The sequence below is a fragment of the Labrus bergylta genome, chromosome 9 (assembly GCF_963930695.1).
Source record: "Labrus bergylta chromosome 9, fLabBer1.1, whole genome shotgun sequence".
Classification (NCBI taxonomy): domain Eukaryota; kingdom Metazoa; phylum Chordata; class Actinopteri; order Labriformes; family Labridae; genus Labrus; species Labrus bergylta.
In genome coordinates, this window is record NC_089203.1 from 26,927,777 (window position 1) to 26,953,045 (window position 25,269).

General features: G+C 40.9%; 1 protein-coding gene across 2 annotated transcripts; it reads left to right on the plus strand.

Moving 5' to 3' along the window:
- The first annotated feature begins 1,197 nt into the window (after positions 1-1,197).
- Positions 1,198-15,399, plus strand: fgf24 (fibroblast growth factor 24). Of its 2 annotated transcripts, none has more exons than XM_065958996.1 (5): positions 1,198-2,589; positions 2,775-2,811; positions 7,719-7,887; positions 11,181-11,287; positions 13,486-15,399. In XM_065958996.1, exons 1-5 carry the CDS (start codon positions 2,558-2,560, stop codon positions 13,762-13,764), a joined length of 624 nt encoding a protein of 207 aa, XP_065815068.1. In that variant the 5' UTR covers positions 1,198-2,557; the 3' UTR covers positions 13,765-15,399. The 2 variants fall into 2 exon arrangements, with proteins under 2 accessions (XP_065815068.1, XP_020510728.1); XM_020655072.3 differs by having other exon boundaries at positions 1,221-2,589; positions 7,719-7,896; positions 13,486-15,398.
- The last annotated feature ends 9,870 nt before the right edge of the window (positions 15,400-25,269 follow it).

A 25,269-nucleotide genomic window follows, 5' to 3' on the forward strand; every position in this document is an offset into this window, starting at 1 on the left:
TTGTTTTCTTTGGTGCAACCTTTAGTTGACATTTCTTGTTTCTAGATATCTGACCCTCTGACCCCTGATTGGCCAGCTGCTGAAGTGACTCATCGTCCAGACAAGTGCACATGCAGAACCATCCAAAAAAACTGGCTTTTGGCCATCACTGTCTTTTTTTATTTCCCACACACCCTGAAGACAAATGATGAAATGATAAACGCTCTTTTCAAAACGCCGGGATCTTCCCGCATTGCCACAAGCAGAGAAACGTTTCCTCCTCCTGAATCACAGGTGGCCACATCCAAAGCCTGCTGCTGCTGCTGCTGCTGCTCTCTCTCCTCTCAGGCATGGATTTACAGTCATGCTCCGAGAAGTTTTGTCACAAACATGCGCTTAAAAAAAAAAGAGGCGATGATTGACTCCACCGTGCTGGCTCCATCACAGTCAGAGCGCTAATTGCTGTTTATCATTCTGCCTTCTTTAAATCAATTGTCAGGTGCCTTTGTTTTGGATTTTGAGGGGAGAAATCTTTACCTGTGGTGAGCAGCAGCTAATGTAAGCCCTGTTTGATCCAATAGAGCCTCGTCTTTGTAAAGAAATCATCAAACTATCTCGCTGGATAATTACTATTTGCTCATTTCTGCTGTGATTTCCCTCCCTGAGGCAGACAAGGCTAAATTAGTCATGCTTTAAATGATACTATATATCAGTTGTGTTACAGGGGATTATTAAAGAGCTGTGTGGTTGGCAGGATCAAGCTCTGTTGTAAGGCAGACAGCCATGAATCACACAGTAAAACCCACATCAAGCCACTTTAGCTACATTTGTACCTGAACACAACACAAATGATTCCCCTGATTTATTCACCGATAAAGCTTTTTCCAAAATAAAAGCATGAAAGAAGATTTCCCGGATAAATAAATTAAATACATTTTTTTTGTTTATTCTGCTTCCTGATGTTGATCAGCAGCTCGAGCTCTTTAACTAAACTCCCTTTAATGAAAGCTCACCACAGGAGGGCTCTTTGAGATCCCCAACATGGGGAAGTTATATATGTAATCATTTCGAATCACTGTGAATATCAATGGCACAGGAATGCCGAGGATCCAGTTTTAATGGGACAATAAAGGAGAACCACAAAGGTTTTCTTTTCCTTTTTTTCTTTTTTTTGTATAAATGGCAGAAGGGATGTGGGCTCACTTTACTGCTGCCAGCTCGTAAACACATTCACACCTCTCTTGCATTTAAATGCGCGATAAGTTATAGCACATTATTGAAAAAAAAAAAAAAATCGAGGTCGACAACAACCTGCATTTGAATGGTGTCTGGCAAGAGCCGAGGCCAATCCACAAACCTGCAGCAGCTTAAAAAGCACAAATAAAAGAGAGAGAGAGAGAGAGAGTCAGTTTCTGTCGCTGTTAAAAAAAAAAACAGCAACTGGTTATTTTCACGAGCGGTCACAATAATAAAAATAAAAAAAAAACATTTTACCAGCGTTAAAAAAAGATGGGAAAAAAAAAACGTTGAAGTACAAAAATATGTAAATTTAAACCTAAATATATAAAGTGAAATCACAGTTCCCCAATCCCTTCACACTAGGCTGTTTTGTCCACCCCCGATCTTCTACTTGTGGGAAATAAATCTAATTAAAAATGCCCCTAAACAAACTAAAAAAGCACTTCATCCCCTTGTTCTTGTTCTCCTTTTGCGCAGAGCTTTGCCCACCGAGAGGAAAAAACCCCACTCCAGGCTGATGGTCTCTCCAAGATTACCCTATCAGGTGCAAACCGCTGACATGTTTCCACCCACCAACAACAAAAAAGCCTCTCTGTGCCCAAATCTAAAGCCGCAGACGCACAAACACCACTGACAGGCACTGCTGCGCCATCATCAGCCCCCAAACCTCTCCAGGGATCCGCTGCTGCTGCTGCTGCGACTTTCATACTTCTTGTTTTTGTAAAACAAGCCTGGATAAGTTTGTTTTCCCGGTTTTAGCGACTTCTTGGTGGAAGGGCGTTTTTATCATTCACCACTTTTTCCTCTTCAGCACTTGATAGAATAAAATGACCGATGCAAGGTGTAGAAATCCCCCGCAGGTACGGACGGAGTTAAACAGCCTGTGAGCTCTTGAGGAGCTGGATTTGGGATTGTGGGGAAACTCGGCTGTAGGTGCGTAAAACTCGGAGGATAATTTATTTGAGCGACGGGATTTTTTTTTTTGGAGCTAGATTGAATTCTGAATCCTCTCCACGCTTTGGCACTCACATCCGGAGACGCGGTGGGGATTTCGGGGAGCGGAGGAGACTATAAGCTGAGAAAATAACACACTTCTGGATAATTCCCCCCCCAACAAGGAAGCACCTAATGTTGCACCCCGTGACTCTGCTGCTGCTCTCCAGTGATCTATCCTTACACTGGGATTCAATCTCCCACTTACCCCCGGAGTTGTGCGCGTAAAGTACGCGCAAGGTGAACGAAAGCGAGATAGAGGAGGGGGGGCGATTTCGCCAACCTTTTCCTGGGGCTCTAACTCTGTGGAAGCAGGTGTATTTCAGGTGTACTTCTGCGAGTCAAGATGTCTCTGCTGCCTTCGAGGTTCATATACGTGTAAGTGCTCCACATCTCCGTTTGCCTTTTTGCACATTAAACTCGTACATTCTTACCAATAGAAGTCGCCAAAAGCTTCATATTTACGCATTGCTTTCATCCAGGTAGGCTGCGTTTATTCTTCATGTAATTGCCTGTTTGATTCACTCCCCTCCTCTCTTCTCTCTCCCTCTCTCTCCACGTAGGTGTTTACATTTTCTGGTCCTCTATTTCCAGCTACAGGTATGTTTACTCCCGACTTCAACCCTGTGTTTCTTGTGTTTACATGCTGCATGCGCTTCTTTTAAATGTAATGCTCATGATAGGTGGAGATGGTTTGACACGGAGTAGCCGGCTCTGTTAGACTGCACGCCGGGTTGACTTATTCAATAAATCAATACTCATTTGGGGACTAGAAGAATAAATATTGTGTCTAAAATTGACAAGGACGCATTTGTTGCGCAAAAACAAATGATAAAATCAGTCAAGGAAGTTGGAAGAAATGGTTAAAAAAAAACTGCAACTTATTAAGTAATGTACAAGGATTATAAAAGTTGAATGCAGAGGAAAAAAAATAAAACAATTTATAACAAATTTTTACAATTGTATCGCATTTCCCTGCATTCTTATCAGAGCTGCATCATCGCGATATGATTGGCGATACAATAACAATAATTTAATCAAAATCTATTAAAATAACCAATGCAGCAGCAATAGCCTACTTTACACCACAGCACAGAAGCAGGAATATAAAAAAGACAGTCTTGTGTGTATCTGCGTGCTTTGGTCGGATTATTCCACTAAATAAGGACCGCCATCTTCCCAAACAATTTAATTAAAACCCGTTGTTTTTAATTTGGAATTCAAGTAGCAGTTTCCGTGTTTTACAACAGAATCGTGCAATAAATATTTTGATCCCTGGGGTGAAAAAGTCGTTCTTTGAACAGCTGGGCTCGTTTGGGGCTTGTAAGCCTCACTTTTTACGAGTTGCGTCTCACTTTGAACAGTAATCATTTGCAGGCATTCACTCACCTAATTGCGCCGCTTTGATTCAGAGAAGATGCAGAGAGCATGCCCCCTCTCTCTCTCTCTTTCTCTCTCTCTCTCTCTCTCTCATAAAACTATCTGATCAATTTATTGGCATGACGTGTTTGATCGTGATTAATTTCTCAGAGTTGTTATGACCTCAAATATTCAAAGAATCTTCAAAAGGAGGAGAGGATTTATTCCTCACGTTGTTCCACAAACGCATCACCAAGCATCATTAGTAATGTAATTAGAACTTGAATGCATGAAATATAAAATATATATTTTTTACAAGAGAAAGCTGCATCATTACAAGAAGGTGCAACATTTGATCTTTATTAGAGAAATACAACCAGGCAGGAGGGAAAGTTTGTTTATTCACTTCACAAAATGTATTTTATAGGTTGAAAAATTCTAGATTTATTTAGTCCTGCCAGGTTCACCGTGTTTATTAGCTTTCAGAGGCAAAATAGAGTACAACTCCTGCAGTAAGATAGAAGATCCAAGACTTTTTGAAATAAATTAAATGCAAAATATAAAATAAATTCTTAAAAAAACGCAACTGTGATGTTGCATAAGCCTATGTGCTCGGATTATTCCAACAGAGCTAGCACAAACAGAGCTTTAGTGTCGACTGAGCACCTCTCACATGTAAGGCAGGATGTAGTTCTTGCAGAATGTGGCCTGACCGATGTATAAGGAGCAGGGATTTTATCTATCATGTGGGTTTTTCCTTTTTGATTTGGCATGTTTGTTTCGGTGTAGAAAAGGTGAAATAAAGCACATACATTGTGACACTTTGAGTGCTTGCTGGTTGATCAAACTAAAACATAAAATCAAGATAATCCCACCGTCCACGTTGCCTTCCCGTATTGTTTGCCCCTTCTGCTCCTCAGCGCTGCTGTGGCTGTGATTTCAAGAGGAAAGACAACAGAAGCAACCACAGTTGAAAGAGAACTTTGAATGCACCGCCAACATTTAGGAGTGTGTGTGTGTGTGTGTGTGTGTGTGTGTGTGTGTGTGTGTGTGTGTGTGTGTGTGTGTGTGTGTGTGTGTGTGTGTGTGTGTGTGTGTGTGTGTGTGTGTGTGTGTGTGTGTGTGTGTGTGTGTGTGTGTGTGTGTGTGTGTAGAGCAGATAGCAAGGTGTATCTTAGATGGACGCGACAACTAAGCTTCCTGGGCAAAGACGAGTGCCAGACTTTTGAAGTTTCAACCATATCCGTTTTCATGCTGTGTCTTTGAAGAAAGGAGACAGCGTGATAAAACACTGTTGTCGCTGCGGTGTGTTCACCTCGGCCATGTGCTTAGGCTTGCCTCTCTCCCCTGACACAAAATGCAACTGTCTACCAAACACACCTTTATGTTTGTTTAGAGATGGGGAGATTTGGGATAAATCCTGTAGCAGCCTGGTTAGGCTATGGTTTGTTGTGTGATGCATTTTTTGTGAACCTTGTGGTTGATTGTGTCTGAGAGAGAGAGAGAGAGAGAGAGCGAGCTAACAACAAAGGATGCTGAGGTTTAGCTCTTGAAATTTGTGTGAATTTTCCTCACACCTGTGTGCAGTTATGGATGAGCAGACATTTTACAATCAATGCTTATCTCTGAATCAGCAGGTTGAACTCCATATCCAGTTTCTTCTTTTGCAAATATATTTCAGCTTCTAACGTTGCATTCGAGTTTTGAGAAGAGCAGAGAGAACTTACCAATCAAACATGATGAATATGACTTCTTGTCCTTGATAATAAAAGTCATGCAGGTGACAGTTCTGTCTTTGTTTGTTTGATCAGTTCAGACGGACAGCTGGTCCTTTTTAACCAGTAACTTCTGAATCTTCCTTATTGAGCTACTAAATGTGTTGAGCATCAAATATGAACGCTTAATAAAAGCGCCATTGTTGTTGCAGCTACTTGACCTTCGATAGGAGAGATCCTCCAACTTTGGTTCATTTTCATCATTCAGTAGTTGGGATTTTCCACATTTTTGTCTTTGTGCATATACTCAAAAAGCTTCTGAGGAGGGTAACATCGATGTACACTGCCCTAAATATTGCACACAGATTTGTTGAAAATAGCAAATCTGCCTCAAATAAGTTAGGTTTCATGAGGTCACGAGGTCACTGATCTGGTACAGTTGTGTTGAGGGTGTCTACGAGGTTAGAGTACTCGATCTATAGGATCAGTTTTACTCGTCATTGCTGCATGCCAGTCGTGTTGCAGGTTTGAATGATCACTTAGGATCAACTGTTTTTGCAAAACGTGCAGCCATAATTGGAGACCATGGGGGCAAGTTAAGGAGCCAATCGGGGGTTACTGATTTTGAAACCTTTTCTTTAAGACAAAGAAAGTTAGAGATACTGCTCATCAAAAACTTTACCAAGTGAGAATCATCATCAACTTGAAACAAAATCATCAGAATGTTGAAGTCTCGTTGCCTAAAAGTCAATAATAGCACAACAAATGTGTTGCAATGCATTTTCATTTCCAGTTTCTGACGCTTTTTCACACCGCTTGATGCCAAAAGTTTCATTACGGGCGTGTTTCCTAAACATCAAGATACAGAAGCTGTGTCCCAGTTTGGGAAACGGATCCTCCAGAGGCCACATTTCTAGACCAAATACGTCATATTGAGCCAACTTTTTCTAAAGCTCGTCCAAGGATGGCGGGGAAATGATGCCCGGTGATGCTACAGCTTACAAAGTATGAAGCGTTTGAGGGTCCTTGTTTGACGTGAAGAGATGACTTACAAACATTTTTTTTTTGGGAAGGTTAGATTGTCACTTATGTGGGAAAACATTGGGTCCAACCCAAAGGATTTCTCTTCATGGATTTGGCCTTAACTTGTGTGACATCTGGTCCATAAGAGGCGCTTTAGGAGCCTCCATAAAAAAACTTTTGTTCACATTTGAAGATTTATTTTTTTCCACTCTTGAGTTTAAGGATTTGTTCTTCTGAGGCCTCAATTTCCCCATCATGTTTTGCTTACATGCCATTAATTCACCGAAAGGTAGAATAACAAGTACTCAGGGGTATGTAATGTGTATATAATTAGCCACCTGAGAACAGCCACATAAAAAGCCATTACTGTGCAATTACCACACCGTACAGCTGGGGAAATGGGATCTTGGCGTGAACTGAGATTCCTGGGCTTCTGAAAGTATACGTTTTCCCCGGCGCTCTTCCACATGTCGGTTTGACACGGCTGCTTTCTCTGACATGCTGCCGAGTGTCAGTCATTTCCTGTGTTTTCACGTCAGGTCTTAAGGTGACTCGTAAAAAACAGCAGGCGAGCGGGTGAATCTGAAAGGTGGATTTTAGATGATTTCATCCCACAAGAGCGTTTTTTTTTGTGTGTGTGGTTGGAGGTGCCTCTTGCACATCTTTCAGTCTTGTCTTCCTGCCTGCTGGGTTTTTCCTAATTTATGGACCCTGACTTCGCCTGCAGGCAGATATTTGTTTGATGATAGTGCAACAGGTCTGGATGCTTCAGGTGTATAATTGCTAGTGGCTTGCTTGCTTGCTTGCTTGCTTGTGGAAATGGGAGTACAGGTTTCTCAATATCGCCCGGGGCACACAGTAAACCGCTGTCTCAATAGAGATGCAACAGAAGATTCAACCTTTCCGCTTTTGCACTTGTTCTGTTGGATTTTTTTTTACTCAAACGGTGACTTCATTAACATGTCTTGTAGCATAGTTATCACCTTGTAAATGCAATGCATATAAAACGGGCCGGTTGAAAGAAAGGAAGAGAACAACCGCAATTTCTAGGTTCACTTCTCTCGCCCCCTGAAGCACAATTTGTTTTTGACACAGGGCCCATAAAAGCAACAAGCACAAGATACTATCAGCACCTGTGCAGTGACGATCTCTCACTGTCTGTCTTCCCTCTTTTAGGATAGAATAGAATTACTTTATTGATCCAAAACTTGGAAATTTTGGTGTTACAGCAGCAGGTTATCAGAACAAATAAAACAATGTAAGAATAGATACATAGTAAAATAAGAATAGGAAGAGATTTATACATCAAGGATTTAACTTAACATTCTTACTTAAAACATTTATTCAGGCTGATTATTTTCTGTTTCTTCATCTTCTCTCTCTCTCTGTGTGTCTCTCACCTCTGCGCAGGAGTCCCAGCAGAGCTCCGCAGATTTTAGGTTTTACATCGAGAACCACACGAGGAACCCCGACGACCTTAGCCGGAAGCAGGTCCGGATCTACCAGCTCTACAGCAGGACCACGGGGAAGCACGTCCAGATCTTGGGGAAGAAAGTCAACGCCAACGGAGATGATGGGGGCAAGTATGGTATGGGAGATCTCCTGTGCATCTCACTTTTACACTTCATCAAGTCAGTGATAAAACCACCACCGACCTACCAGACAGATTTAGGCACTTCATGAGATCTTGTCTCATTACTTTGCTGTTTACTACTCCTGTTTGGAGGTGGTTTTCGACGCTCCATGTTTGGAGTGAGCATAGTTGATGGAGACTCTTCTATCACACCAAACTACTGGTTGTAATGGAAGGAGAGATTATGAAATTGCTGACCTGGTAATGGATGTTTACTGCAGAATTTGGGTATCAAGAGCAAGTCTATTTTTGGATGGCTCTAAGGACAACAGTGTGAGTCTTTCCCAGAATGCAAATCTTATCTGTTGTTTTGCCGTTGTGCAAAATATTCTTGCAAGTAAGTGTCTGTTTTTAGACTCAAAGGTTGTGTATTATGAAGCCATGTAGATTACTGACCTTGATTGTGTTTGGGTTCATAAAAAAGATCCCAACAAAGCAAATGTGTTTCCCAAGGAATGGCACTGTGGATGTGTTTTGGGAAGCACCATTTGTTGAAAACCATAAATGGAACTGTGCTTGAACTAAATGTTGAATGTCGCTTTTCTTCACCAAGATGTGGCTTGCAATGGTCGTTGTCACATTAAAGTTGAACTTAAGAACCACTTTGATTTGGTTTATTCCAGCAGTGTTGTAGTTTTTAACCTTTATTTCACCAGGTTGTTCTAGTTCCTAATGCAGATGTGAAAGATGGAGGTACACTTGACGGATCTAGATTTTGTATATTTAAGTATATTCTCTTTGCCTTCTGCACGGACTTGTTCACCACTTCAGATCAAAAACAACCCCTGCAGATGGATAAGTAAATTGATGGTCAGCTAAGCCGACTTTGATGCAGTGGCACAAACATAAGGCGGCGGGACTCGTGTTGCACTCTCCTGCAGATATTTTTTTGCTCATAACAGCTGACTCACGGCCTCGAAAATTGCTGGTGTTGAACGCCTCTTGAGTGAGTGTGTTCAGTCGCAGATGCGCCGAGGCGAAGTTTCCTCACTGCTTGTTAGAGCTTGAGTGGAAGCAGATCCAATTTTTCCCATGAGGCCTTGCCAATTCCACCCTCTGCCCCTCCCCCTTCTCGTCTACCTCCTCCTCCTCCTCCTCCCCATCCAGCTGCAGTACCTGGCACCTGTGAACTCCTTTGCACTCACTAATAATAATCAGGAAGATATTTTCTTTTGCTCCAATCCACTCTCTCGGTCACTGCAGCTTCACGGAGGAGGGATACAAACCACCGCAGGAGAAATATATTGCCTCAATTTAGAGCTTTATGACGAATCAGTGCAGCAAAGTGCAAGCATTATTATTCCTTTGGGGTATTAGAGAATCAAATGAATTACTTTTAAGAGACTAGGGCAATCCTTCTCCTGTAATTGCAAAGCATATTTGTCATTTTTAAGAGACTAGAACAATCCTTTTGTCCAGAAGAATCCATTGTAAATGATGCTTTTTGTCCACTCAGGACTAATGCTTTGTCACGGCAAAAGGCTTTTTAACTGATAAATGCTGCAAGACGGACTTTTTAGACATTTTGACGAGTGACCACATATAGCAACCCCGCGTTGTTTAATGCATCAGAAAAAAAAACTGTTGTATTTTGTTGGGGTTCAGAAGTCGTTACAAATGGGATTGAGTGGGCGATCTTAAAAATCTGATGTTAACTTTGACAACATTTTCAATCTTGATTGAAGTTTCTGTCGGATTTTAGTCGTTGTAAATGCCAACAATGGCGACCAATGGAGTCTCCAGTTGAAGGATTGTGTAGAGAAATAACCAGAACACACACATTTTCATGCCGATGCTGTTGCAAATAAATCCACCCTTCTTTATCTTTTAGGCTCCATTTTTATAATTTTACCATCAGTGGAGGGACACCTGTAACATCCATACACTCAGAAGTCCTCCAAAAGATTATTTAAATGTTCTGTCAGGTTCATACTTTAACAGAAAAATATAAAACTTGGTTTGAACGGGGCACAACAACAAAAAAAGTTATAATAGGGGGGACGCTGTTTTATCTGATTTTCTTGTGCAAAGACATCATACTTGAGGTCAAAATTTGGGTCCAAGCTCGGGTGTAAGAAGGCCAAAGTGTAGTCTGATCTGACTCTCAGAACTTATATGTCCTTATAATAACTATTTACTTTGAGTACAAACCATTGTTTGTTCCTGTTTTCTCCCAAAAAAGAGCCAGACTGATCTCTCCAGTGCAAAGAAAAGTCTGCAATGTGAAGCCCTAAAATAAGACAATAGCTTTCACCTACCCTTAGTTACACCTTTCAGCAGGTTTCCTTCTTCGAGTTTCTCTCCAAGGTTGGATTTTAGGGTTGAGGGGAGCAGAAGGAGGAGGAGGAGGAGGAGGAGGAGGAGGAGGAGGAGGAGGGGAGTCACTTCTGCCCTCCAGCCTGTCCCGTCCCCTTCGCCTATTCTTCCCCCTTCTCCCTTGAGCGCTACTGAATGGCCCTGTGTGTTAAACAAATGGATCATCTTAACTTTTTGATTGAGTGAGCACAGACTAAAGGGAACTTGAAACCTAATCCTGAGGGGCACATAACCGCTCCACAAAATGTTTTGGCAGATCTCTTTGCTGGTCTGAGGGGGGCGAGCCGAGACAAAGGTGACCTCGCGGGGGTTAACATTTGGGATGAGGAGGAGGCGGGGGGGAATTGAAAGAACCGCCGGGATGTGTGTCTCGAGAGTGGATTACTGCTGTGTCAGGTTGAAGTGACGGTGGCTTTGTTGTCTTATCACATATAAATAAAGTGATATGCTTAATATACTGTAACAAGTGTTTCATATTTGCTCTAGAGACCCACCATGTATTCCTTTTTTGTTTATTTTTGAGTTGGAAACATCATATTTTTCAACATGCACATAAGCATTGTTTGCAATATTCATCATATCAAGTCGTATGAAAATGTATGCAGAGCCAAAACACAAGAATTCATATTTCTGGATCTTGCAGAATTCTGTTGTTTTCAGCTATAAATATGTATTAATTTCTATATTCTGGATCTGAGAGCCTCTAGTTGCACGGTTCATACTTGGAGGGAGCGGGGGGGGGTGGGGGGGGATGAAATCATTTAGGAGGTCTCAAATAAATTGCACATTTTGCAGAAATTAAAGATAATTGCAAAAGTGTAGAAGAGTAAAAACACAGTTTCACCAGAATACAATCATTTTGTTTTGTGTAACATGTTTAACCTGCTCCCTAACCGAGTTCACTTTTTCTTTTTCTCTTTCAGCTCTTCTTGTGGTCGAGACGGAAACCTTCGGGAGTCACATTCGAATAAAAGGGAAAGAGAGCGAACATTACATCTGCATGAACGAGAAGGGCAAGATAGTAGGAAGGGTGAGTATCGTTTGTTTTTTTAATTTATCGGACACGATGAAAACGAGGTTAACATTTGGTAAAAGCGGAATATTTTAGCTGATGAGATTAAATAGTCGTGATATCTTAATGGATATTTTTAAAGGGAGCTCTTAATCCAAGCTGAATCGGACGCCGCCTCCGATCTGCTTTTCTCCTGCTGTTTTTGTACACCCTAACAAAACCCCTTTGATAACTCACAGCCCTTCTTCCATTACGTAATCAGCCTGCTCCTTTGACACTCGATCAGTCAATTACGGACTGCAATCACCACAATGCATTGAGAGACTAATGGTCACTTAGGAGGAATGCCATTGCAATTATATCACTTAGTCACACCAGGTGGCCAGGAGCGGCGGGATGACTGCATGTGACTCTGCGGACGGCCGCTTTTCGATATGGAAAAGAAGTTAATATCAGAACTCATGTGCTCTGCAGTGGGAGGCTCACGTGTGATTTTGTTGCATTAATAACTCATGCTGTCAGCGTCGGTAGGGGCTGCAGCGAGTTTTCACTCCCTCACCGTGGTCATCTGTTAGAAACATGCATTTTGGACTTTTTTTAGCTGCTGGGGCCTCATTTGTTTAACAAATGTTCATCGACTTCCTCCTTTAGGAGAAAGTCTGCTGGTCTTACTGTGATCTGTTTGAAGATCTATTATTTTTTAATTAAAAAAAAAAAAAAGATCTATTCTCAGTTAGGAACCATAAAGTACAGAAAATGTTGCAGAACTGCAGGACATCTGAGGTTTCCATTGGGCATGCTATGCTTACACAATACAGCAGGATTTTCGGAACCCATTAAATTTAAAATTATGATTTAAAATGTCTTTCCTCAAATCTCTTAAATATTCTAAAATGTAGGCTATGTATCAATTCTACACTACAGAATACAGATGATTTTATATAATTACAGTATATGTAGAGCTACAAACCTTAAAGGGCCAGTGCGTAAAAGACCGGGGTTTCTATCAGCAGAACTTAAATATATTATTTACAAATTATGAAAAGTATTCTTAAAGTACAATCACTTAAAAATCGGATTAGCTCAATAAAAGTTGGAATAAATTTAAAAATAATTGTACATACGGAGCAGGTCTTGTCCAAGGAGTCCGCCATGTTGCATTACCACGTTTCATCATTAGCCGAAAATAAGAAACCACACACCGTCTGCAGAGGAGCCTCAGACACGTTTAGCCAGTTTTGTGACCATGTTGTCCTACTGAGGAGCAGTTTGTTTGTCACCTGCAGCCTCAATAACTGATGCCATTTAAACCTAAATACTCCTGATTCAAAGCAACAGTCTGAGTTTGTTGAAAGTTTTCTTCTTACCTAGATTGATGTGAGAAGACTTGCACCACTCACTTATCTTTAGCATTAGCATAAAGCCATAAAGACAGTTCTATTTATCCTTTATGCTAAGCTAAGCTAACATTCACCTACCACTCTGTCTTAGTCTGCAGACATGGAAATGATGTGACATTTAAAATCTTAGCAAGGAAGCTTATGGGAGTATTACCCACAATGCAATGCTATTAAAATGACATAATGTTAATGTTGATAAAAAGGAAAAGAAAGTTATGACTTTCCTCACTGAAGGTTGTAAAAAGGCACACATGTTAAAGGCTTGGATTTACAGGCATCAGTCGTTTCTATTTTAATCCTCGTCTCCTCGGAAAACGTTTTCAAATGTACAAAAATCATGATTTCAAGGTGACGTTAAAGTCTTTCTGTGCGATTTTTAGCATAATAAAGATCGCTAGCATTAGCATGCTAACACAACAATGCAGCGGGAGTTGTTTTGGTTTCATGCTGGTGCTCAAGGGCGACATCTGCTGGATCAAAAAATCACATATAAAGCCTTTAACTCTTCGTTATGATTTCCCTGACTTAATGAATCTGTTAGCTTACTCCTTCAGTGTTACAGATTTGGAATAACAAATCGATTTTGACACATATTGATGGTAAATTAAAGTTCAAATTGCAGAAACTGCATTTCACATATTTCAAATATTTCAAAATTTACAATGGTGAGGAAAAAATGGCCAAACCCGACAGAAAATCAAACTAGTCTGATTCTGTCAGGTGCGGTGAAAATGAGCCATAGTGTTGGTTGAAAAAGCGCTCACACTGCTGCGTTAATAATTAATGAATGTCCCGTTTTCCCCTCCCGTCTTTCAGCCCGATGGAAGGAAGCAGGAGTGCGTCTTTGTCGAGGAATTTCTAGAGAACAACTACACGGCTCTCGTGTCGGCAAAGTACAAAGGCTGGTACCTCGGCTTCAACAGGAAGGGCCGGCCCAAGAAGGGCTCGCGGACCACGCAGAGGCAACAGGAAGTCCACTTCATGAAGCGCCAGCCCAAAGGCAGGCTGGACCCGCTGGAGGAGTTCCGATTCACCACAGTGACTAAGCGGACACGAAGGGCTCGGCGGTTAAAACCCAACTCCAAGAGGAACTGATTTGGACCAATGGGATAGCACTAATTTTTCCTCTGAAGGGGGGGAAAAAAAAAAACTCAATCTCAAGCTTCTTGTCTTAAAGAATCACCTTAAAGACTTCACTTCTGTAAAGGAAAAGACAGACACAAAAAAAGAACAAAAAAAAAGAGTCAAAGATGTTTTATTTTTGTATTTCAGCATGACTGAGTATTTTCCTTACTCTTGGATTCCTCGGGGGTTGATGTCATTGTGCTAATCTTGTCAAGTTATTTATACTGGATAAACTAAAAGGACCTCCGAGAGAATTCCCTGTCGCTGTCGTCCTCAGCTCCGTTTTTGAACTGCAAGCTTGAAGGCATACTTCTCTTTTTGACAATGGGGAGGGGGGGGCCGAAAGCAGGAGCTGACGCAATGTTATAAAAATCAGCCAACTAGAGATTTATTGGAATACCTGTCGGTTTTTGTTTGTGTTGCCCCTGACAACGCGGATCCCATACTTTCCACTGGAATCAGACACCGTGGAGATGAAACGGAGAGGAGGGGAGGAGGAGGCGGTGGCGGTCGCAGGTGACACTGCTGCTGCCGGGATCACTGTGTTAGCTTTGAGTGCAATATTTTACAGGTCTCTCTCTCTCTCTCTCTCTTTTTCTTTTTCTTTTCTTCTTTTTTTTTTTCCATACGTCTCTCAACCTCAGCTTCACTCCTGGAATGCTCTGAACCCTTCCGAGTGCTGTGTGTGTGATTTCCTTGACGTTTCCATGCAGCCTGTGATTCAGCTAAAACACGACATGCTTTGACTAGTCGGGCACCAGCCGAGGCTTTAGCCTTATTCAAACACTAAAAAAACAACAAGACAAAAACATAACAGCTGATGTGATTCATAACTCCACCAAGTCTTCCAACTTTATCACTTTTGAAAGACGGATGTTAATCCCTTTCGTCTCCACCTGGACTCGTTTTTTTTTGTTTTTTTTAATCTTCCTGAAGTTGTGTTGATTCTTTGAGTGTGAGCTAGCTCAAAATGTTTGGGGTTGGTGATGAAGACTTCCTCTACCTCCTTTTTTCTTTTTTTTATTATCTTTTTATATGTCCGACTTTATTTTGAGTTAATCTCATGAATCGGTCGATGGTGAGCTCTTTTAATCTTTTCGTCCTGATTCACCTTTATTCACTCTTTTCCAATCTCACTGGATTTGTTTTTTAAAACCTTGTTTGTCAGATCCACCAGGCAGGACTACTGTAGCTCTAATCGACTCCGACCACTTCATAAATCCACGTTCGACAATTAAGACTTCTCCCCCATGTGACCGACTTATCCGGGATTCTTGGAACATTTTTCAGTTTGAGTGTGAATCCTGAAACGACGGGGGAAATGTCTTTGCTTCTGTCACTCTTTTTCTCACTTGACGACAAACTCCAGCCCTCCCTCCTCACCTGTAGTATGTATTCACCTGTCTGCTGGCAGGTTGTTGTTTTTTTTTTGTATGAACTGCTACTAACAACATGACACATTTACAATTTCTTTTTTAAAACAAATGTAAGCAAAAATAATTTTATGACTATTATTAAGATATTTATTGCCTCCCTTTGTAAATAAAATGTGATGAGTTTTATTTGGCCTCTGTTAATAAAAATGAGGACTATATTTTAAAAAATAACTTTTTTTATGTCTTTATTGCACCATGGAAAATGGTGGAAGTCAGTGCATGTCCTGGTTTGGACCCTTTTAACTGTATAAGAAGATGGACAACACAACACCTGCTTTAAAGTGAAGCCAGAATGTTTAGAGCTCCTCCTACTGACTAACTGCTCATAGACTCTGCCTCTTCCATGTTAAAGGCTTTGTATGTGATTTTTCACACTTAAATGTAATATAAATCAAGTATATCCTCTGAAAATAACTCTGAGTCATGACTGTCTACAATGGGTGTAACACCCGAGTCCCACTGTCTGTGATGTTTTCAGAGTTTTCAGAGTCCTATCTTCAGTTTGTTTACATCGCCGGGACGGCCGGCTGACTCCTCCCCTCGTGTATAAAAGTTGTTTAAATGAGGGACTAGAGAAAAGAAGAATAACATACTGTACTCACTGCTTAACTGTGTTTCTAGATCACGCTCATTTCAGGTAAATTTACATGCAGTGTGAAGATACCAGCATAATAAAGATCGCTAGCATTAGCATGCTAACACAACAATGCAGCGCGAGTTGTTTTGGTTTCATGCTGGTGCTCAAGGGCGACATCTGCTGGATCAAAAAATCGCATAGAAAACTTTTAACATACGGGGCATGGGCAGACTTTAAAATTAAAATAAATGCAAAATACATTTGTCTCAAACACGGTTTCTGTTGCGATAGCTAGTTATTGTCAAGCTCTTTCGGATAAGTTTCTTTTGCATTAGATATTTGATGCTTTAGAAAGGTGTAAAGTGCCTGGATTGACAGCAGGGTTTACAAATGCAGCTTCTGCAGCCCTGTGTGCAATGGATTATCAAAGTAGAGGTGGAAACACCACAAACAGTAACACAGGAGTCAGTGACCTTTCCATAACTGTGAACGTCTGCTTCAAACGGACACAAGAATCTGCCGCTCTGTGGACTGATCTGGCCTGTGGGAGATGTTTTATTGGTAAGTTAAATTCCAGCCAATCACCATGCACAGACTCTGGCTCCAAATGAGCAATGTGTCAGCTCTGGTCACACAGGTATTTGGCTTCACTTTTGTACAATGGGAGGAAGAATCGTTGTGTTGTCCAACTTTATATAGACTGGATGTTTTGAAATGGGAATTTGTGATATGCATGTTGAATATCATAGTGCATAAAAAAAGAGAAATACTGTAGGTAGCGATTGGTAGGACAGAGAGAGTACATTCCCCTCTCTTCATAATGCCATGGTATGATTTTTATATACAAAGTGTGAAGACTACTCTTAACGTCAGTGTCCTTTTTAAATGAAAAGAAAGCTTTTGCAACATCTCTGAATGCTTTTTTATATCCTTGCAAAGGTCATTGAGTTTTCACAGATGGTGCAGTTTATAATATTGCTTTCATTAAATTATTGCAGAACTTTCTGGCAGAGAAAGTCAAATTCTATTTTCTGACTTTTAATTTTTTAAGCGTCAAAATGTCTGCTGCGGTAATTAATGAAATGTGATTTTTGTAAGGCATCATAAACAACATACGGTTGGAGTTGTGTGAAGTCTGTAAAGTCACAACACAAGGATAATAAATGGAAATATTAGTGAAGAGTAATGGAGATGGTCTGAGGTGAAAATTTTGCTAACCTTTGAGCACTTAGATACACAACGTGCTTTGATGTAAACGCTCCACACCTGTAAACATGCAATAATTTAGACGTTTTTTTTTTTTTTTTTTCCATTTTTAAAAGCGCCGCAGGAATGTGGAGTAGCATGTCTTATATTGGTGTGTGCTGGAATGATGTTTACAGTAACCGTCAGACTGAAAGATGGCGGCTTTGAGGGAGAAAAAAAAATACTTCTGTTTAAATTCCAAGCGATGCTATCTGGTCGTTATACCTCCAACAGACCCAGAAGTCCCCCAGCTCCGTCATGGGCTCTTTGGACGTCTGGCCTGCTTTTAGAGGTTAAAAAAACGTAGCGCTTGATGTGTGACCCGTTAATTCACCATTAACATAATGGATCAGCGCTGAAGACCCTGCTCCTCCTCCTCCGAGAAGAAGGGGGGAGCAGAGTTGGCTAAAAAGATTTCAAGGAATGTTTTATGTCCCTTCATGTTGTCATCAACCTTTTCAACGACGACAAGAACAATGTTAATATTAAACAGCAACAATCAAAGAGAAGTATTTGAATGGGCCTTTTAATTAAACTGAAATGGAAATAAAAAATACTTCTAAGGCATTTCTGCAATATAGACTTTCCTTAAATGTCCACTGTGCATCACTGTCTGCAGATATGTTCTGCAGGACTGGGGAGTTAAAATCAACCTTGCACAAAGTCAAGGAATTTAATCAATGCAACTTTCGAAACCCCTCAAGTTCTATTTCCAAGCGAGCTTTTCTTTTTTTTTTTTTTTTTTTCCATCCACATACTTCAAACTTGACCAAGCAGAGCCAAACTGCATCTGGGTATATTGACATTTAAAACGAGCGCCGATGGTTTCCAATGTGCCGGGCCGATTCGCAATAAGGAGACGACATTTTTGCATAAGCCTCCCGCCAGGCTTTTCTCTGACTCGACCTTTGATCAGTGGAGGCTGGATGGTCTTGGAACTGGACCAATAACTTCAAAATGAAACATAGAATTCCCTTTTTGCAAAAGGCAAGCCCCTTTATACAAAGGGAGGTGGAATCTTTAAATGCAGTGCTGCTTGCCAAGTAGTTTATATTCTATTATTAGAAGAAGTCAGCACACTGACGCTGTGCACAATGGATACAGTATGACCAGTGTCAATCCAGAACACTGTGGGTTCTGCATAAGTTAAACAAAACTTGGAACAACCAAAAGTGGTTCTTTGGCCTCGAGATCAGCAACCACACACTTAACAATTAGCCCTGTCAACAGAAACGTGTTCTGTTCGAGACATAAAACAAGTTTGGTCTCTGTGAATATTACTCAAATTGTTCCTCAAGGTCAGTAAAAAACAAAAACTCTTGACGTCAAACATAATAAAGCTCAAGCTATAATATATCTCGTGTCATTAAATGTAGCTTCATGTCACGTCATTTACTGTCAGAGCAGGACTCGCTGCTGCCGCTAAGCGCTGAAACCACAGTCGACTGGTCGCCTTCATGACTGAGGGATCCACAGGGGGAAACACTTTCAAAGTATTTTTGAACTCATGGCTGAGTTGTGTTTTTACAGGATTACAAATGTGCTTACTGTACATACAGTTTCTGGAAAGTCAGACCTCTCCTGTGTTCTGCTCATATAACAACATGTGGCCAGCGTGTTACCAAGAAGGGTCGCAATAAAGGTCAGTAAAGAGTCAGCCTGAATTTCAACATGTTATTTTGATATGCTGATTGTTTTAGATATTCCTATTAAAGCCACAATCCTGAAACAAACACATTTGATGTGAAATATTCATGATATCCTTCTGAACATAAAGACAATTTGAGTTTTTTTGGTGCCATTTTTCACATTTTAAAACATTTAAATAGACCTTAATATGAATCATAAAACATTTAAATTCAGTAGTTGTTTCGTATAAATGTATCAGAGTGCCTGGCACTCATTTTGAGATTTTATGGCATTTTTTTGAAAATGATCTTTTCAGACTCTGCTGGTCATTTCCAACAGGACGTCACTTTGTGCCTTGAAATAAAAACGTTAAAAATGTCAACACCAGTATCACCTGAAGATCAGTTCTTGTGTCATGAGTACCAGCCAGACTGAAGACACACTGCCTCTTTTTGGTTTTAAAGTCATGAATAATACAAAGCTGGACAGTCAGCTTTATGGAAGTGTGCGACTTCAAATTTGAAACACTTTTTAGATTGAGAAGTGGAGAGAAATTTTGGATATCAAAACTTCTGCAGCTTAAATTTGACCATTTAAAATCAATCTTCTTGAAGTTACACACAAATGGAAAATGGACTTGAGCTTGTTTATTTCTGTTTACAACAGGAAGTGAGCGGCTTTTGTATCTGAACGGACAAAGAAAGAAAAGTAGACATGTTGAGAAAACTTCAATGCAATCTACATGTTTAGCTTTCAAGAATCAAACTTTAAAGTCGCTGTGTAAATTTTTTGTCTTGAAAGGGGGGGTCATGTTTACTTGTTTACTTGTTTACTCCGCACATGTCCTGTGTTTGTGTGACCCATGTGTCCACAAAATATGGATAATTTGTGACCGTGTAAACAAACATTCAAAGATAGCGATACGTTTTTTCTATTCAGTTTCATTCCCGCCTGAATTCTGACCTTCACTGCTGGTTTCTGTTCGCTAATGTTGCCGGAGAAAGAAAAAAAAAACAGACCAACACACACAGCGACAAAGCAAACAAACAACCATGTAAACATGCATAAACGTAATCTCTCTTTCACATGTACACAAACACACACAGACACACACCAGGCGGGCCTCGTCCCAGCATCAACAGATGCCAGGTGACACAGCTCATTAACTTCTCCTTTCTCCTATTCTTCCTGCTCCTCATTGTCTTGAGATATGAGATGAGCCTTTGTTGAGAGTTTTTGCCCCCTTTTTTCTCTCGGACCAGGCAGGGCCCGTAATTAGTGCTTTGCGCTGGGCGTACTTTCTCACAGGGCTACGACACAATTAATCAGCACTTTCCCATCAATGGGCAGAAGCTGCTTGATTCTATCAAGGCCACATTTTTAAGTTGTGACGCCTGCTTTCCATTAATCAAAAATATCAGGACACAACAATGACATCAGGAATGGATGTTGACAACAAACTAGTGAATGCATTATATCCATTTATACTTCTAGTAACAGCCAAATGTTAAACATAAGCACTTTATATGGTTCTGTTCACCAGTATGATCAAACTACACCTAGCATAAGTTAGCAAATAGCATCTTGTAGCGGACTCTGTTGATCTGTCTGCGTTGTTCTCTGCGTCTTGCCTCAAGAGACCCTCCCTGTCCGACCCTACCGTGAGGTGCATGTGTGAACAACCAGATCAGATTTCAGGAGCAGTCCTCCTGAAATCCTCTAGAAAATTTCAGGAGGACTCATGGGAAAATGGCTAGTGAGAAAATCTGTTTGTTTGCATTGACACACAAGGCTCAAGTTGAAAAACTTGCGTGCGAGAAAGCACCAAATCCTTCAAAGTTTTGAGCCACATCAAAAATTCAGAAGGAACCACAAGAAGCAACAATGTGTTCGTCACGCAGGTGTGTTATCTGTGTGCTGATTGAGACAAAGGTATTTCACAATAAAGGCCTGTGAATCATTGATAATGCTCTGCCAGGTGATGATGAATCACTGTCACTGTAATACTCAAAATATGAATTAAATTAACAACCTCTATGAAGCTTTAGTTCTACAACTCAAACTCTTTCAGCTTTATTCAGTCCAATAAGTCCACAATGAATGTGATTAAAACAGCCCTGTTAACATAAAAATGTATCCACCACACCAACACCTTGACTTAAATAATTGAATAATTTGTTTCTTCATTTCATTTTCACTTTTAGTTGTTGGTCGTGTTTTCTTACCACAGAGGGATGAATCGTACTTACATTTCAAGATGTCCATCCTTATTTATCCAAGGTATCAAGAAATCTTGCCAAAGTGATGACCAAACCAAACTGAGAGGATTTATTATTTGTCTTATTTGTATTTAATTTTCACATGTTTAATTGTATTTACAAAACAATAAATCATTTTCTAAATTAAAGTCTTTTTGAAGTACATGATAGGCTGCACACTGTAGTCCGTTGATAGTTTGATGAGATGGGATGTTCACAATGACGGCCATCTTCCACCAGATGCATGTTCGGTCAGACGGAGCAGAGCTGATGCGGTTTTCACTTAATTCAATGTGTGTGCTTCCACTGGCTCTGCAGCGCTCCGGCCGTCCGGAGTCCCCCATGGCAGATATGCGGGGCTCTTATTTTTTGCCGGATGCCGGAGTCCGATGCATCAGTTTAGCACAGAAAAGAACAAGAAGGACTGGAAGTCAGACACCAAAACAACATTAAAACATCTGGTTTATCTTCAGATTAAAACACTCCATTTTGACGGTTCAGAAAAATGGCCGTTTGTTTGTTTGTTTGTGTGTTTATATTAGAGTTTTATACCACATACATCGTATTGTCTTGCGCCGTCGCGAGTGAATCTGCACACGTATTCGGTGGAAGTTCAGGGTGAGGAGAGAGGCAGGTAGATTTATGCAAAATAAGGTCAAAGGTCTTTACCACTGTGCTAAAGACAGAATACTGCACACATTACATGGCATGCCAATTGCAAGATGGAGAATGATTTGATTGGGTTAAAACCAAAGCAAAGAATAATTGGTAAGATTATCTAACCCTGGTAGAGAGAGAGGAGGAAGAACAGTAGGAAACAAAAAAAACTCTCATGCAGACCTTTCACCTGAGGTCGACACACAGGTCCTCTGCTGCTAATCTGACATGTGTTTTCATGAGCCAAGACAAGCAACCCTGCCATGGTGGCCGCTCTCCAAAACTAATGATGTCAAGTGATTCCCTCTAACAAAATCCCTTTTAAAAACAGAATGAAAGAGGCAGAGAGAGGGAGGCAAGAGCGGCGGGGGGGGGGGCTCGCCGTGTCCAGCGAGGGGATGCAGTTAAAGCTGGGGGAGGGGGGGCAGGTTAGAGCAATGAAAAAGACTGGGATGACCCCCACATTGTCAAAAACAAACTGAACTTGGTGCTGCGCGGAGACCCCTCTCTAGCTACTTCCCGTGCCAAATCTTACCCCTCGCCACTATCATATCAGTGTACGGAGAGAAAAGGGCTCACTTTTTATTTACGCCCGCTGTTATTGCCAGAATATTGCTTTTAATTGCTGTCCTGGATTCCCTGCCGCGGTATAGGATGAGTCTGAGACGATTACTCAAAGTAATGGAGCATAATGATGTCTCGGAATGGCCCCTGAAGCTCAGGTCAGGGGTTGGACAATGTGAACATTCAGCTACTTAGCTTCCTTTTGCAACTTTGTGACAAAATCTGTTTGCCCAACACCAATTAAGATGCCTCTCTGTGCGCTCTGGTCAATGGGTTTGACGGAGGGGGTCGTCCAACGTGTTGACATGTTCCCTGAGCAGGAACAAGCTGGCCTGTGTCCTCGCCTCAATAATTGGTGTCCCTTGCAACGTGCCGCTTCCCAGGGCTGTCCTTTGTGTCCCCATGGCAGTCCTAAATGAGGGGAGTCAGGGCTTTAATGGGACTCCTGTTAGTTTTAAACAAACACAGGGCGACCCCCTACTGTTCAGCATGTTGCATAGAACAGCTGGGAGTCCACAGGGGCTCTCACTCGGAAACCAACAACCCCATCCCTCCATCGTGCCCCTGATGACGTCCTCTCAGGAGCCCGACCCTAATCCTATATTCACAGCGCTAGCAGCTAAAATCGCTGTTCTACTTTTTAGTGGCCCTGATTGATAGGTGTGGTAGGCCAACAGAGGTCCAGAGAGGCGGGATATCTTGTAGAGCGGGGTTTGTGATTGGCTGATAAGAAGGGGATGTCTACCCAGAGTTAAGAGAAAGTTTCTCTGTTCTCCCCATGTTGACTTCCTCATTCCCAACTTCTAAAATATGGAACAACGCTCATTAGCCCAACGCTTCAATATATGACGCTGATGCTACCTCTCTCACGTCATAACCTGGGGCTGTTCTGTTACTCTTTGTTTTGATTTTGTTGAAGTCGCCTGACATCATATCTAGAGCGTGAAAGGCAGCTTGAAAGTTACATATTGTTGTTGACTCATCCATCGATCCCAAACACCACCAATGTATGTTGGTTATGAAACTTGTTTGTAACTGTTCTCTAGTTACATAATGAACATTTGTTTACAAAATCAAATATGGAACGTTAGTTAAACAATTCCCTTCTACATACTTAGAAATCCAGTAAACAGTCGTGACAAGAATATACATGCTAACCCAGTATTCACTAGCAGGCCATGTGCTAGTTAGCGTCACTAAACATTCAATTCAATCATCAAATTAAGTCCAAACAAAATGCAGAAAAGTACTCAAAGAAGTCAGACTGAATTATCACTCAGTAAATCAAATGAATTATCACCACTCAGCTTCAGTAGAGTCCACATCGCTGCTCTGTTGTTGTCCCTCTTGACTGCTCGGCTTCACGTGCCTCTGAACTGCAGTTGTGCACATTTCCTCTAGAGGGCACCTCTGTCCCAATCGACAGTATTTATTGACATGTTATGTAACATATTGGTTATGTTACCAATATACAGTATTCATTATCTATTTGCTGTTTTTACATAACTAAACTCTAACACTTTTGCTTCCTCAACTGTGTGATTGTTGTGAGATGTTCAAAACTCTTGAATTAAACTTTTTTTCAGAAAGTTTAGTTTTAAATATTTAAAAATCACCATGGACGTTGAAGAGTTATTCTGATGAGCTTGAGCCTGATTTGCATTACAGAGTGTAAACCAAAATTTCCTCTCGGGATTAATAAAGCATGTAATGTAAAATAAAGAAAAATAAAAAATTGCGTCATATTTTGACACGTTCACTGCAAAAACTCAAATATTAGCGAGTGTAGTTGTTGAATTTGTTGAAAGATTTGATTTCTCGCAGTTTAGGGCTTTCAATCAAGCTGCCATATTTGATTGGCTTGAACAAGAACCAGTTGGCTAAATCTTAGTTGAAAATATTTAGGCATAAACTTGATTCAAGACCAAGATGATTTAAAGGTTTTCCAAAATCTGCAGCCGTTGTTAAATCACTAGATTTGCCAACAAAGAACAAGTGGTACGGGGTTAAATGAAAATATCACCTACACAACAGAGTTCTTATGATAATGTTTTAAGAGTAGATCTGCTGTGAAAAGGAAAGGGTTAAGACAGCTTCTGATATCTTGATGAACACTTTTCAGGTAAACAAGATAACTTTTAATGGTTCTCTTTGAATTACTAAACAAAATACCAAAAACAAAAAAAGACGTGAAATAGGAAGGGGGTTTTACAATCTGTCCTTAGCTGAATTATAGTTAATTGTACTTTGTTAGCAGCGTAGTAAAAAAGCTACAAAATGTAGCTTTTGGCCTTGAGGCAGGATTGTAAGTGCCACCTCAGTCAAGTTGTTGCTCCAGACCTTTTCGTTCATCTTGAAGACCTGTCAGCAGTCAAACAACATCCAGCCTCGGGCAAAGAAAACCTGCAACTGGGAGGCCAGCAGACGTCGCAGACAGACAGAAAAACAACATACAACAAACTATGCTCCATCAGTGTTTTTGTTTTTATAAAGGCCTTCCATACTCGACATTAGCTTTACTTTTGTGTTTCTATTTTTGTTGTTGGAAAATCACATGAGCTCAATCACATGAGCGAAAATGTCTATAATGTGATAAGACAGATGACGTTGAAGCAGGAAAACTTGGCAAAGTGCAGCTTTAGTTATTTTTCACAGCATCTTGAATTTCAACATCTAAGCTCCTTGATTTGCTGGGAAAGGAACATCGTGGCTCTTCGTCTGAATTTCATTGAGAAAGCAGGGAGGATTTGTCAATGGGGCTCTTGAGTGCAGTGTTGATGTTGTGTGGCTAATGTGTTTGCGCTGGCTGTGATAGAAGGGATTAGCTCCTTTGTGGTTGGTCTGCTGGGACCGCAGACTACTGGACTTTGAAAGCATACTTGCCAACTTACTCACAGGCAAATCAAAGCCTGTGAAAAATGGTTCCCTCAGCACCTAGTTGACTGGTTGACCTCGGTGTCGGAAAAGGTACAAGCGTAAACACACACACACACACACAGCCTCATCAGTCTGTACCTCATACTGTTTGTAGAGCGGCTGAGGGTCAAGGTGACAAATGGCAAACACCAAATAAATCTTCTCAAAGGTGATCACCGGATAACTAGTCAGC

Excerpts from the sequence above, each read along its gene's own strand:
- fgf24 (XM_020655072.3), top strand. The coding sequence starts at position 2,558 with ATGTCTCTGCTGCCTTCGAGGTTCATATACGT. Across the intron at positions 2,812-7,718 it reads TCCTCTATTTCCAGCTACAG|GAGTCCCAGCAGAGCTCCGC; the intron begins GTATGTTTACTC and ends ACCTCTGCGCAG. Across the intron at positions 7,897-11,180 it reads AGATGATGGGGGCAAGTATG|CTCTTCTTGTGGTCGAGACG; the intron begins GTATGGGAGATC and ends TTTCTCTTTCAG.